The 14,925-nt window shown below is 46.1% G+C and overlaps 2 protein-coding genes across 2 annotated transcripts; one reads left to right on the top strand and one right to left on the bottom strand.

The window, feature by feature from the left end:
* The first annotated feature begins 1,241 nt into the window (after window positions 1–1,241).
* On the top strand, window positions 1,242–11,281 carry CCDC65 (coiled-coil domain containing 65). The gene is made up of 8 exons (XM_046637757.1): window positions 1,242–1,543; window positions 2,107–2,274; window positions 7,767–7,936; window positions 8,475–8,613; window positions 9,637–9,834; window positions 10,040–10,258; window positions 10,640–10,792; window positions 10,895–11,281. The coding sequence occupies exons 1-8, from the start codon at window positions 1,412–1,414 to the stop codon at window positions 11,210–11,212; spliced, it is 1,497 nt and encodes a 498-aa protein (XP_046493713.1). The 5' UTR covers window positions 1,242–1,411; the 3' UTR covers window positions 11,213–11,281.
* Window positions 11,282–11,681: 400 nt separating this feature from the next.
* On the bottom strand, window positions 11,682–14,925 carry FKBP11 (FKBP prolyl isomerase 11). The gene is made up of 6 exons (XM_046674823.1): window positions 14,670–14,925; window positions 14,437–14,502; window positions 13,959–14,046; window positions 13,630–13,663; window positions 13,185–13,255; window positions 11,682–11,919 (listed from the first exon to the last, which is right to left on the bottom strand). Exons 1-6 carry the CDS (start codon window positions 14,796–14,798, stop codon window positions 11,702–11,704), a joined length of 606 nt encoding a protein of 201 aa, XP_046530779.1. The 5' UTR covers window positions 14,799–14,925; the 3' UTR covers window positions 11,682–11,701.

Here is a 14,925-nt window from a genome sequence, read left to right as displayed (position 1 = left end):
GTTAAACATTATTCTGAGTATGTCTGTGAGGATGTTTCTGGTTGAGATTAACATTTGAATCTGTAGATGAATAAAGCATATTGCTCTCCCCAATGTGGGTGGGCCTCATCCAATCAATTGAGGGCCTAAATAGAGTAAAAAGGCTGAGTAAGAGGGAATTCCTTCTGCCTTAATGTTTGAGCTGGGACATTGGTCTTCATTTGTCTTTTCTGGGCTTTGGACTCAGACTGAAACATCAGATGGATATATATATCTCCATATATATGTTTCCCATTGGTTCTGGTGAAGTCTGACTAATACAAGCATTTTATCTCACATTTAAAACAATTTTATCAGGGCACATTTTACATATCATATAATTCACCCATTTCAAGTGTAAAATTCAATGATTTTTTAAACCAAACTCATAGAGTTGGCCAACATAAGTCAGTTTTAGAACATTTTCGTCAACCCAGTATGATCTCTCACGCACATTTAATATTAATCTCCCCTTCACCTCTCTCAAGCAATCGGTGGTCTACTTTCTGTCTTTGTAGCTTTGCTTTTTCAGGATATTTCACATAAATGGAATATATGGTCTTACAATATGTGGTCTCTTGTGTCCGGCTTCTTTTACTGAGCATGTTTTTGACGTTCATCCACGTTGTAGCATACATTCATAGCTCATTCTTTTTTATTGATTAATAGTATTCCATTGTATAGAAGAAGCATATTTTGTCTACCGATTCATCATGTTAATGGACATTTACATTGTTTCGGGTTGGGCTATTTTGAGTAATGCTGCTAAGAACATTCCTGTGAAAGTCTTTGTGTGGATACGTTTCAGTTCTCTTAGATTGATATCTGAGAGTGAAATTGCTGGATCACATGGTAAATTTATGTTTAACATTTTAAGAAACTGCCAAACTGTTTTCCAAAGTGGCTGCACTATTTTATATTCCCACCAGCAATGTATGAGAGTTCCTGTTTCTCCATCGTCTCCCCAAAATACGTTATTATCCGTATTGTAAAATACGGACATTCTATGAAAAACAAACAAAAAGTGGTTTTAAAAGGTTCAGTGAGGAGGCTAGGGATTTTAAGAGGTGCAACGACCCTCTCTCAAAAACTGACTGCCGTCCTCCAGCCGGCAGAGGGCGCTCCAAGCCGAGGACTCCCCTCCTAGCCTCACACAGCGCCATCTTAGCGAGATCTCCGTTGCTAGGAGACGGAGATGCGTCTTTAGGCTTGAAAGCTCTACCTCATTGCTATCTCAGGCTCTCTCTTGCCCGAGGACTGAGATCTAAGCTTCCAGTACCGTCCAGGGGCAGTTCCAGAAGGGCTCTTTCTGGGGGCGTTTTCCCCTTACCCCCTCTAGCGCTGGCCTTGGCAGGCCAAGGATCCTTGCTCAGGTCTAGTCCCCAGTCCAGCTATGCCTAAGAAAGGGAAAAAGGCCAAGGCCCCCCTGTCCGATGAGGAGCAGCTGCTTCTGTTTCAGCAGAAGTTGCTGGCAGAGGAGGAGATGGCCAAGAAGAAAGAGAGGCTCCTGAGCCAGTTCTTGAAGGTGATGGCTTTCTGCATACCTCCCTGCCCAACCTCACCCACTCCCTGCGCTGGTCCTATCGCCTTGACTCTGTCACTGTGGCAGCCTCATTTTCATGCTGGCCTTCCCTCCACCGGAAATCTCGAGACCCAGTTATACGTAGATTTGGGGAAATATTGTTTGGGGGGAGGGGCGGTTCTCTGTGAAGTATGGAGCCGGCCAGTGGTATAGAGTTTGGCAGTCACAACTGAGCCCCAGGACTGGGACAGAAGGTGCTATCAGCTGTGTGAGCTCTCTGAAATTCTGATGTTCTCCCTGGGGATGGACCCTGCTGTGATGCATCCACCCTGAAAGAAATTCACCCTTGCCCTCCCTAAAATGCTACTGGGTTGTTCCTATCTTACTTGAGACCCTCCCAAAACAAGAACAGGAGCTCCCTGAGTGTTAGTCATCAGGAGCTTTGGACCCTCAGAAAAGACAAAGAGTAAGGTGTCAGTTGACAAACTAAGTGTGATCTGGTTTGTTGCACTGTATCAGGGGTCTTGGCCCTGACCTTCTGGGGTTGTATTTATTCCTTCACACAGGACAAGCTGGCCAAGGAGGAACACAACAGTGCTCTGAACCTTAATAAGATTAACACGCAGTGGAGAACCGTTCTTCGAGAAGTCAAGACCAGAGAGCTTCATAAGGACATTGAGATCCTCAGCCAAACATTTGAACGAGTGGTGGACTGCAAGGACAGTGTCATCAAGGTACACATTCTTCCCAATGAAACACTTGAATATGGCTACCTTGACCTCTTCTCTTAATAGAATGGGCCTAGTGAATTAATTAATCAGTCTTAAAGCCCCCCAAGACACAGGCTGTGATGAAGCCAGGCAATTGGTAATAACAGTTTTTACTGAAAAAAAAAATTGAAATTTTGGGCTGTCATCCCTCTCCTTCACTTAGAGGAGCCATTCTCCTTGGTCATCACTGCCTCAAACCAGTACTATACCACATTAGAGTTGTAAGGCACAGTATATATCACCCAGTGATTTGAACTTAGTCCCACACCTTCATTCCAGTGTGAGAAGACTCACTTCCAGAGACGGGACCCCGCTTGCCCAAGGTCACCAGCTAGTCAGCGAGAGAGCTGGGACTAGAGCATGAGTTTCTTGATTCCCACTCCAGTGCTTTATTTAACCAAAGTTTGGCTTCTTTGATTCAGCTTCAGTGGCCCTGGATGAGGCTGAGAAGATCTCCACGGGGAAGAGCAGTTCTAGATCTCTAAGCAATTCAAGCAGCCATCCTTTTGTTCTGGGGAGGCTCTTGAGTTGAGTCCATACCATCTTTTTTTCTTCTTTTACCCTTTTTTTTTTTTTTTGAGGAAGATTAGCCCTGAACTAACGTCTGCTGCCAATCCTCCTCTTTTTGCTGAGGAAGACTGGCCCTGAGCTAACATCTGTGCCCATCTTCCTCCACTTTATATGTAGGACGCCTGCCACAGCATGGCTTGCCAAGTGGTGCCATGTCTGCACCCAGGATCCAAACCAGCGAACCCCGGGCTGCTGAAGCGGAACGAGCGAACTTAACTGCTGCGCCACCAGGCCGGCCCCTCACCCTATTTTTAATCTGTGTACTGACTTCTCCTTAGTATTTCTATCTTTCTTTTTTTTTTTTTGGTGAGGAAGTTTAGCCCTGAGCTAACATCTGTTGCCAATCCTTCCTCTTTTTGCTTGAGGAAGATTGTCCCTCAGTGAACATCTGTGTCCATCTTCCTCTGTTTGGTATGTGGGATGGCACCACAGCACGACTTGATGAGTGGTGTGTAGGTCCACACCTGGGATCCGAACCTGTGAACCCCAGACCAGCAAAGTGGAGTGCATAAACTTAACCACTATGCCACAAGGCCAGCCCCTAGTCTTTTCTATCTTAAAACAAAACAAAACCCCCCACAATAACAGCAAAATATACAATGTCAGCCTGGTAGTCCCCTCCTAGAAAACACATACCTCTCCTTCACAGCCTAACCCCTGAGGAAAAAAATTCAGTAGACCTTGGGCAGTTTCAAGTGATAGATATTAAGAGTTTCCAGATTTGCAAAAACCGTTCATTATACATTAGAAGTCCTCACCCAGCCAGTTTTACCTTATGGCTTTTTAAGTGACTGTTTAAGACTCTTATTGAGAGTTATCAAATACTTGCTGAGAAGAGAACCAGCAGTGTTCATTTTAGGATGCTGAGCAGTGGCCACGCTCACCCTTGAGCCAATTAGCTTCATCCTACACAACAGCTTTGCAGCTAATTATTACACTCCCTGCCTTAGGCCAATCACACACTACTAATATTAAGCACCTTCGGGGTCATTCCTGAATAACTGAAACTATACCTGTTAAATGTGCAAGTGTTAGTGGTCCTCACATGCTTTCTCCACTTCTTCACTTCCCATTATTCCCATTCATCCTGCATCCCACAACATCAGATTTCCACCTTTCTCTAGGAAACTGCTCTTGTAAAGACCACCAGTCCCAAATCATGGATACTTTTCATCATTTAGTCTTCATCTAACCTGACTTCTATATGGCACTGACACTCTTGGTCATGCCCTACTTCTTGAAACTCCCCTTTGGCTTCCCTGAGACCATTCTTTCATGGCTTTTCTCCTGCCTCTGGGATATATACATCCGGTCCCCTTTGTGAGTTTATCTTCCTCTCTCTATCCTCTGAACTTTAGCATTTCCCAGCTTTCTGAGTCTGGCCACTTTTCCCTCTAACTAGGTACCTAGGGCCTAGACAATCTTACTTATTACCCTGGCTTTAAATAACACATATATTGATGACTCCCAGGTCTGTAACACCAGCCCAGATTTTTCTCGAGTTCCAAATCCTTATATTCAACATTCAGCCTTCCTAGATATCTGTTCCTGGCTGTTGCACTGTCCTGACAACTGAACTCATGAGCTCCCCCTTGCTGAGCCAGCCCCATTCCCCATCCTCCACAATCTGGTCTTTTTTATACTCTCTATTTGAGTGGCTATTGCCATTCACCAAATCACCCAACCCAGAAATCTGGGAATCATCCTAGGTTTTGCTTCCATCCCTGACTTCTGTTACTAAGTCTTGTATAAGTCTTCTGCTTCAGTATTTTTCAAAGCCGTACCTTGCTCTTTCCCCCACTATCCGGCTATAGTTGAGACCCAGGCATTATGTCTCATATGGACTATTGCAATAGTCTCCTATCTTCCAGCCTTCATGCTCAACTGCCTTCAGATGACTGTCTACACAAATGCCAGATTATCTTTCTAAAATAAAAATCTGATCCTGTTACTCCACTGCTTAAGTCTCTTTAATGGCTCCCCTCTTCTACAGGAAAAAACCCAAACTCTGTGGAAAGAACATCAAAGCCCTTCATCATCTGGCCTTTCCCTGTACCTTTCACACAGCCATGCTTGTTTCTTACCTGTGCCTTTGCACATGCTGTTCCCTCTATCTGTTATTCTCTTTTCCCCTTCTTCCCAGTTTTCTTGGCAAACTCTCACTCCTCCTTCAAGAGTGATACAAATAACATCTCTTCTGTGAAGCCTTCCTCAGTGCTCTTAGTCAGATGTAGGCACTCAGTGCTTTATATCCCACTGTCACTGGTAAGTCATCAAACTCATAGCAGTTTCCATGTTATAATGTAATTTTCTGTTTATATACTCTTCTTTTCCTACTGCAAGACTGCAAGCTCCTTTGGGGGCAGTGAGCATGTCTTTTCATCTCTGAATCCTCAGCATCTACTACAGTGCTGGTACATAGCAGGTTTAGTAAACGTTTGTGAGTAAGTGAATAGTCTTCCGTTATCAGCACCTATTTCCTAAGATCTTTTTTTTTTTTTTTGAGGAATATCAGCCCTGAGCTAACATCTGCTGCCAACCCTCCTCTTTTTGCTGAGGAAGACTGGCCCTGAGCTAACATCCGTGCCCATCTTCCTCTACTTTATATGTGGGATGCCTACCACAGCATGGCTTGCCGTGTCCACACCCGGGATCCGCACCCACAAACCCTGGGCTGCCAAAGCGGAATGTGCGCACTTAACCACTGCGCCACCCGGCCAGCCCCACTAAGATCCTTTTTGATACTAAGCATATACAGTGAAAGCTAGCTCTGCACAGAGACTGTAGTAGTTTACAGTGAGTGGACTCAAGGTGCTTGGACCATGGGGGCATTCAGTAAATGTTTTTTTGTTTTATTCATTTTAATTTTAACTTGTTTTACTTTTTTTTTTTTAAAGATTGGCACCTGAGCTAACAACTGTTGCAATGTTTTTTTTTTTAATTCTTCTCCCCAAAGCCCCTCTGTACATAGTTGTGTATTTTTTTTAGTTGTGGGTCCTTCTAGTTGTGGCATGTGGGACGCCACCTCAGCGTGGCTTGATGAGCGGTGCCATGTATGCGCCCAGGATCAGAACCAGCGAAACCCCAGGCCACCGAAGCGGAGCACGTGAACTTAACCACTCAGCCACAGAGCTGGCCCGTTTTACTTTTTTGAATAGGTAATACATTCACATTATTCAAAATTCAAAAGATAAAGAAAGTTATATACAGAAAAGTTCCCTCCCACGAGTGCCTTCCAGCCACCCAGTGCCCTGCCCAATAATTTGTTTCATAAGTAAACCCTTTTTTTACACATATGATAGTATTACATAGTGTTCTGCCCCTTGCCTTTTTCAGTTAACAATATATCCTGGAGATTATTCCACATTAGCCCATACAGAGCTTTTCTTTTCCTTTTTTTTTTTTTTACAATTGCATAGTATTCTGTATTGTAGTTTAACATTTTACTTTGTCCTCTGTATTTCCTGTATCTTGATAGCTAGATCTGGAAGCTTGGACGTGCTGTGTTCTTCCATCAAGAGGCACATAATGTCTAGTTATTGCTCTTTTTGTGATGTTAGCAGCTGTTGATTATCCATTAATTTATTAGGGGTTGCAGAAATGCTGATTTTCTAATAGTATCATTCTTTTTTCACTTATTAGCTTGAATACTTTTATAAAGAGATACTTATCATCATTTACCATTCAATTACCAAAAGGTACAGTTTATATAAGAAAGGCAGGATAAAAGCTTCATTCTTTCTCTTCTCTTTACATACCAGTTAAAAAAAAAAAGAATTGGTTGTCTGGCATCCTCCCATTGTAACTGATTTTTTTAAAGTATCCTTATGAACTCCTAATCAACATATTTGATATTTTTCAGTTCATTGCAGTTCTTATTCTTATTGATGCTGCACTGTCCCTTTTTTGCCAGAAGTGTTCCAGTTATCTACTGCTATATAACACACTACCCCTAAATTAGTGACTTAAAACAAGAATTTCTTTTATTTCTCATGGTTCTTTAGGTTGACTTAGCTCCCTTAACTGGGGGGGGGGGGGTGTCTCTCTTGGGATCTCCTACAATTTCAGTCAGATGTCAGTGGGGGCTGCAGTCACCTGAAGGCTTAACTAGGTTGGATCTAAGACGGCTGGCATTTGATTCTGACTGTCAGCTGGGAGCTCAGCTGGGCTGTTGACTGGAATGCTTTCACCTGGTCCCTCCATATGCACTGGGCTTCTCACAATATGTTGGCTGGGTTCCTGGAGGGAGTGTCCCAAAAACAAGCATTCCAAGGGGCAGAAAGCAGAAGCTGCCAGGCCAGTTAAGGGCTATGCCTGGAACTGGCACAGTGTCACTTCCACCATATTCTAATATCTAAGTAGTCACAGGCTATGCCCAAATTCAAGGAGATGGAAAAAGAGACTACCGCCTCATGGAGGAGTAGCAATGTCACACTGCAGAAGACTGTAGGATGGGAGAAATTGTGCCCATCTTTGGAAAATAGAATCTGCCACAGAGAGCCACTTTTTGTTAGTTCCTGAGTCCTTTCAACATGACTCTATTTGCTGTCTTTTTGAGAAGATACTGTAGGTTCAACTTGTTTATTTTTTGCCTCAGACTTTGAAGCAGCCATTTCTCCAAGAGTCCCTAGTTCCTTTTAGTGGTAGCTCCATCACTGTAAATGTCCATTGCCTCTGCGACACTGACTGGCTACGTGGGGCTCCCTGATGTCAGTCTTACTTTGCATTCAAGAGTGGGAGAACCAGCACTCTTAGAACCAAAGAATTGGCATTAGGAACTAGGGGAAAATGCCATTCATGTGATCCAGCTAGCCACCTGAATACATATTTATTTTCTCACACAGAAGCCATTCAGCCAAAATGTTCACTCTCTGTTTCCTACCCAGTCTTTAGCTAAGGACCTGTCAGAAGCTGAGGAACAGTACGCCCATGCCCTGCGCAGCCACATGCACAACATTGACCAGCTGTTGGCCCTGCAGAGAAGCCGGCTTAACCTCCTAGAGGAAAGTTACAATCTGGAGCTGGAGGCCCTAACGAAGGAGTTTGAGACAGAAAGGTATGAGGGCCTAAGAGAGATGGGGATTGAGCCACAGAGAGTATGCAGAGCCTTTGTCAAGGAGCTGCCTGCCTATGAGCTGGTGGCCAGCACCCTGGAGCATCTCGCCTTGATTATGACATGACCCCTGGCACAGAAGATCCTGAGATCCTTCTAAACTAACTCAGATTTAAGCTTGTGGCCTTAGCTTCCCTTTGCCCATGCCAGGTCCCTATCTGTAACGCCCTCACCACCCACTTTCAACTATCAAAATCCTACCATCTGGCAGAGGACAGGGCTGAGAGGAGACTTCTCACTATAACTGTTTGTACTTTTTGATTTTTGTATCATATGAATATATTACATATTCAAAAACCATAATAAAATAATCTTATTCATTCTTTCTGTCCCTAAAAAAGAATAGAGCCCACCCTCCCTCTGTTCTCCTTCAGTACCTAATAGATTATACCATTCATAAAGTCTTCTTACTGCTTTGACTGTCATTATTGGTCTATATGCTTGATCCTTCAGAGCAGGGACAGTGTCTTATCTCCTATAGGAAGACAATTATTGACCAACATGAAAAAGAGATTCACTACCTACAAGATGTCTTCATGGCCATGGAGCAGAACTACATAGATTCCGAGTATGAAAGCAAGCTGGAATTCCAGAGCATGTGGGATGATCTCAAAAACAAGGTAGAGGGAGAGCACATGGGCAGGAGCTGGGAGAGAAGTGAGAGCAGAATGCTCAAGCCTAGTGGAGCTGGAAGAGACCCTTTTAACAAACATCATCAGTAAAATGCCACTGTTGCTCTAGGTACCCCTGCTTTTTTGTACTTTTGTGAAAATTGATCAGGAGGACCACTCTGAAATGTTAAGGAAATGCATTTTAGAGGTAAAAAGCACCAAGGAGATCACCTGGCTTCACCCCTGTGATTTTCAGATGAAGAAACTAAGGCCCAAAGACATAAAATGGCCTGCCAAAGTCATGCTGCTGATTTGTGGTAGAGCCAGGAGAAGTCAGGCCTCCTGCCCCTTGGCCCAAAGTGCTTTCCTCCAGCCTGCGGACCTGGGTTCGGGTATGGGGTTCTTTGTTTTGCCCCACAGTGTTTTGTAAAAATTTTTAATAAGCTTCCTACATTTAAAAATTGGGAGGGGCCGGCCCCGTGGCAGAGTGGTTAAGTTCAAGCGCTCCACTGCGACGGCCCAGGGTTTCGCCGGTGCGGATCCTGGGCACAGACATGGCACCGCTTGTCAGGCCACATTGAGGCAGCATCCCACATGCCACAACTAGAAGGACCCACGGCTAAAATATACAACTATATACCAGGGGCTTTGGGGAGAAAAAGGAATAATAAAATCTTTAAAAAAAAAATTGGGAGATTTCACATAAAAATCCAAATTTTCAGCTTCCATTGAAAATTTTAAAGATCTGGTAATACTGGGCCACATTTCCAAATGGGGACATTCATGTGGAGCCGAACAGCTGTGCCATCCCCTTGCCCCCCATGGAGCATTTCCTCTATGGTTCACCACAGGCTCCATCTAGCCCACATCACTTATTTATGTCATCTGCCTGGTCTTTGTCGGCATTTTCATTGGCAACCTCTGCACTACACTATGCTACACACAGTTCAAGAGGGCAAGGTTGCTGGTGGGATGTGACAAGGCACTAATAGGGTAATTCCAAGCACTGGCTATTTTGGGGCCACTTCCTAGAATATAGAAGAGAAGCACTTTCTAAGACTGCAACTGGAGAATATAGTAGAAGATCTGTGGAGGAGGTTCCAGGATGCACTCAAGAATTATACTGATGCCACAGAGGATCGAAAGATTGCCTTCGAGACCCTGAAGGTGAAGGACGAGAAGAGCTCCAAAGAGATTGAAGCACAGATGAAAAAAATACAAAGACTACAGGTTAGTTCCAGCCAACCAGAAATACTTGCTGCTTTAACTGCTCCATTATCCCCTGTTCATCTTCCCCCAGTTTCCACTGGGCCTCATCCACTGGTTGGGAAAGGATGATATGCTTTGATTTGAGTCCCCAGACAGTCCTCTTACCTGTCTCACTGAAGACCCTCAGCTAGTCAAGTGTTTCCTCTAATCTACTCTGTTCCTCCAGGAGTCCATAATTATTTTAAAAGGCAAGATCATGGCGCACAGCCGAGAGAGTGAAGAACAGAACCAGGACATTCGTAATGACAAGGAGTTAGTCCTTGTACAACTGCGAAAACTTAAGGCGCAAAGGACTCAGGCCCGGGGAATATCACAGGAGAAGCTGGTCAAACTCACCCTGGAAAGTAATGCCACCCTCAAGGCCCTGAGAAAGACTGTCGATAAGGTAACAAGGGGAGAAGGTGATCAGAACCAAGGAACCTGGCTCCCTGCGAGGGGGAAGGGGTTTGAGAGAGGTAGAGAGCTTCCTCCTGCTTCCTGCCTCAGTGGACACCTGGAGTACCTTTTTTATTCCATGTTGTTCCCTTCTCTCTTTAAATTAAATGAATTTTAAATTAAATGAATTAATAATGAATGAATTTGGTAGGAAGACAAAATGCTTGGAATGGTGCTTGGCACACAGTAAGCACTCTGTGTTAGACATATTTATTACTCTCATCTCCCATTTGGATAAGTAGATTCCCTGGGTTCAAGCAGGGGAACCAACTCCACTATTTCCCCTGCCCTCCTCCTTTCCTAATAAAAGGTCTCTTCCTGCTTCCAACAGGGTGAAAAGATCCTTAAACTTGCTGAAATATGTAGGAAATTTGAAACAGAGGAAGAAAAAGTGCTGCCTTTTTATTCATCAGTATTGACTCCTCAGGAGCAGGAGGAGATAGAGGAAATTAACCCAGAGGAGCTTACTGAGGAGCTTGCAAAGGTAAATTTCCTGGGGTCGCTCAAGGTTGGGGATGATGGGGCACTGGGCTGCATTCACTAACGGGCCCCTCCACACACCTTCTCCTTTTAACTCAACTCCCAGGTGATAGTGGACTACATAGGGATGGAGAATTTCTGGAAAAGGTACAACAAAGTGAAACTGGAGCAACTGAGCCTCCAACACAGACATGCCCAGTTGTTAGAAATCAACAGGAAACTGCGGGAGATGCTCAAGCAGTACTTGGATGGCATCTCAGTGAGTGATGAAGTGCTGAGCCAGCTCAACCCACTCTTCATTGTCAACCATCGAAGCAACTTAACCCAGCCCTTGTCCAAACCTACAACCCAGCCAGGTGACAAACAACCTCCAACCACTTACAACATCGTTGAAGCAGCCCACGTGATCTCTCACATCCTGTGATACAAGGAGAAAATCTCTTTTCAATCCCCAGAGAATTTTTTGAGACCTGAGGACTTTTAAACCATTAAAAATTTCCATGGAGTTGATGAGCTCCTTCTATCTTTGCCATACTGGACAGAGCAGTCTATGCTGAGCACACTAGGAATACAGTGGCCCCAGGGAGTGGAGAGAATGGCCAAGCAACTACCAGGACGTTTACAGCTCAATGAAGCAGTGCTCCTCAGAGTCAGGGCACCATGGGAGCCAAAACCCATACCTTCAGGACCTAGAGATCTTATGGGGAGATTCAAGGCCAGGTTCTTAGAGTATGTTAGGACAGGAAGAGGAAGCCAGGGGAAGAAGTGATCCAAAGCCTCCAACCACCCCATGCCAGGCAGGATCCAACTCAGAAGGCCTTTTTCCCCAGCCCTTTACCTCAATCCCCTTCAAAAACAGCCTCAGAAAGTATCAGGTGAAGAATGCAGAGACGTTTTTTTAAATTACTATTATTTATTTCTTTTTGCTCTTGTTTCGTTTCTCTTCCTTGAGCTTCTTTTTGGAGACTTTAGGTCTGTTGGCCTTTTTGTATAGGTGATACCCAATGAGGCCCAGGAGGGCTGGCACCATGGCCATGCCTACCAGAGGCAAAATGCCCTTCACCAGCTTTTGCCAGTAGTTGGCTCGGATCAGTGCAATCAGCTCCACGTCAAACTGCAGCACTGCATCCGCTGGAGGCAGAGAGGAGGTGAGGGTTAGAATCTCTGTGTGTTTTATCCAGGGCTCAGAGTCTGAATGAAAATAGGGAACTAGGAAGCTGGCAAGATTTAAATGTGGGGTTGAGTTCATTTAGACAAAGGCAGAGAAGGATGATGAGCAGAGTCTAGTGATGGTCATGTTTACACCAAATGTACACGTGTGGCTTGTGTTCAGTGACAGGTCTTTCACAGGACAGGAAAACTTTCTGTGGATGTGAAATGTACAGACTCTTCTCCATTTAAAAGTGAGACAACCTCTATACTAACCATATTCCATTTCCAAACAGCCACATGGATAGAATCTTTGCAGGGCTGAAATTAATTGGATTTAAATTACACTTTTGGAAATTCCACCAACCAATGGGCACACTCAATATGACTGTTGGAAAAGATAAGTGTTTCAACATAAGAGCTGGAGAGGAAGAAGGATGTGGCTTAGGAAGTAAGGGTCAGGGAATAAATGGGAGTTGGGGGTCAGGGGGAGAAATGTAAACAGAAGCAGTACTGGAAATGGGGAAGTAATAGAGCTTCAGGTGAAAGAGTTTCTTTTTAGTCCAATGACCCTCTTTCTAGGTCTCCTTCTAAGCTGGAACAAGGATAAGAACTTTTATCCCATTACTCTGAAATACAACACATTTTAGCTAATAGGACATTTGTGGTAACTAAAAGCAAGAGATATATACCTTGGGAAATCTGTCCAGTCTCAGCCCTTCAAGAATAGATATCAGCAGTGGCCTGTGAGGGCTTTTAAAGTTATGGGGTGGGCTTGGCTTTTAAAAGTTGTTTTTTTATTTTGTCTCAAATTCCTTGACTGTGATAATTTTTACTATCTCTTCCCTGGTGAAAGCTGAAAGGAGGGGTGGAGATGTGGTGAGAAGCCAGGCCAACTGCACAAACCGCAGTTTGGAGTTGTAGGAAAAAGGCAAGGAAGAAGTCCAGTGTTCTGGGAGGGGTGGCACAGGCAGCAGACCCATGGAGCGCAAACAGGTGTCTCCTTCCTAAAAATTTGCTGGCTGCTAGAGGGCAAGTCAGGTGCCTTAACAGGCTACATGTCTCTAGTCCCTGTGGGTGATGTGAGGAGGAAAAAAGTGGCCCTGCAGAAGGAGGCCCCAGCCACTCCTGTCCCTTTCAGCAAACTGGGTGTAGACCATCTCAAGCTCCAGACAAAGCGTGCAGCTCCTTGTAGCTCTTAGGGACTAGGTATTTTGATTGCCTGAGAGACAGGCTGGTCAGATTACCTGGAATAGACGGTGGAAATCCCCGTTTTCCATAGGCCAAGTGAGAAGGAATGATTACCCTTCGCTTCTCTCTGTGGGAAGGAATGAGTCACAGCCAGAGGTAGGATCAGGTGGGCCAGCAGCCTCAGTCCATTTGAAGCCCCATCAGCAAAACCCTCTGGATATTCACACCCAAAACATGAACTTTCCTACCTGAATACCAAATAGGTTGACCAGGAAAGGTGACTATTCCCCCACATGCCTCCATTCCTCCAATGAAACCCACAGCCAGAAAGGCACAGATGCTTTGGATGCCCTCAGGAGTCCCAACGACCTGGACCTGCCCAGCGCAAAGCCAGGGCCCTTTATCCCCTGTTCTCCTGCCTCCTCTCGGAGCAGGGATAGCAGAGAAAGCCTCTACCCATACAAAGGGGGGATCCAAGCCCACCCCTGCCCAGATACTCACCCCACACACATGTCTAGAAGGCTCTGCTCCAGACCTTGAGGAAGAAGACACAACTGAACAGGAAGCTACCTACATTCCCCAAATCCCAGGAGAGGAGGATCAAAGGCTCCCACTTGACCCTCAATTGAGCTCCCCACTTCTCAAATCTCTGCCTTCCAGTGGGGTTTGGGGCAAGAGGAGTATCAGAAGTGGGGTTTGAACCTCCAGAGGTGGCTGGTAGAGCCCTGGAGTCATATTCCAGGGGCATTTCCAAGGTAGCTTAAGGGTTGAAGAGGCTAAGAAAGGGCTTAGGTTGGGAAAAAGTGGAATGGGAGACGCAGGTCACATACCTGGGATCACCTGCTTTTGGCCAAGTTCTATAACCAGAGGGTCTCTGGTCAGGGAAGTGTCAATAACGCGTCCATCTACCAAGCTGCCCTGCAGGGAGAAAGCATCAAGAGCGCACACCTGGTACCTCTCCCGCCCAGGGGCCCGCAACACATACCTGGGCCGCTGGGCGGCGGCAATCCTTGCAGCTACAGCCTAGCATTCCCTTCAGAGCAGAAAGGAACAGGAAACCCCAAAGGGCTGGCACTTCTCGGAGATCTCCCCACCCTTCACTTCTCAGAGCCGGGAAGGAATTGGCGGAAAAGCCAGGAGGGGAAATGGGCAGGGAAGGGGAGCGCCCCTCCCCCCGCCACGTGCTCGACGACCCCAGAGCCCCGAGTTACTCCCGAACCACTTGCCACGTGTCCAAGCCAAAGCTGACGTGTTTCAGTAGGGCGCCGCCCCCTCCCAGGCCCCGCCCCGGCCCCCCAGACCCCTCACCGTGTAGTGTATATGAAGCGTGTCTCCAAAGGCAGCAGGCTCCGCACACGGTTCGGGGGGCTCCACCTATGACCGGACTACAGGAGTCACGGACGGAGGCTCCTCCAAAGATCCCGTTCTTGCCCCTAGACCCAGCACCCCCCAACTCAGTTCCCGCACTTCTTCTCCTCCCCGTTCCCAGGTTCGTTCAGACCCCGTATTCCCTGCGGGGCCCGGGAGTATCTCCTCCTCACCAGGGTCTCCACTTGGAGGGTCCGAACGGGACTTTCGGTTTCGAACCCAGCCTCAGCCCAGCACACCGCCCCACTGAGCAACAGCAGCAGCAGCAGATGGAGCGGCAGTAGTGAGGGGCGCAAGGTCATGACTGGACTCGGGGCAGGGCACGGGGCACCAGGACAGGCTGCTCGGGTGGCGGTGGCTAGGACAGCGGTTCCCTCGGCGCCCAGGCCAGACTGGACGGGACGGGGGCGGGTCGAGACGCGCCAGCTC

The sequence above is a fragment of the Equus quagga genome, chromosome 1 (genome assembly GCF_021613505.1).
Source record: "Equus quagga isolate Etosha38 chromosome 1, UCLA_HA_Equagga_1.0, whole genome shotgun sequence".
Taxonomy (NCBI): domain Eukaryota; kingdom Metazoa; phylum Chordata; class Mammalia; order Perissodactyla; family Equidae; genus Equus; species Equus quagga.
This window is presented reverse-complemented; position numbering and strand designations above follow the sequence as displayed.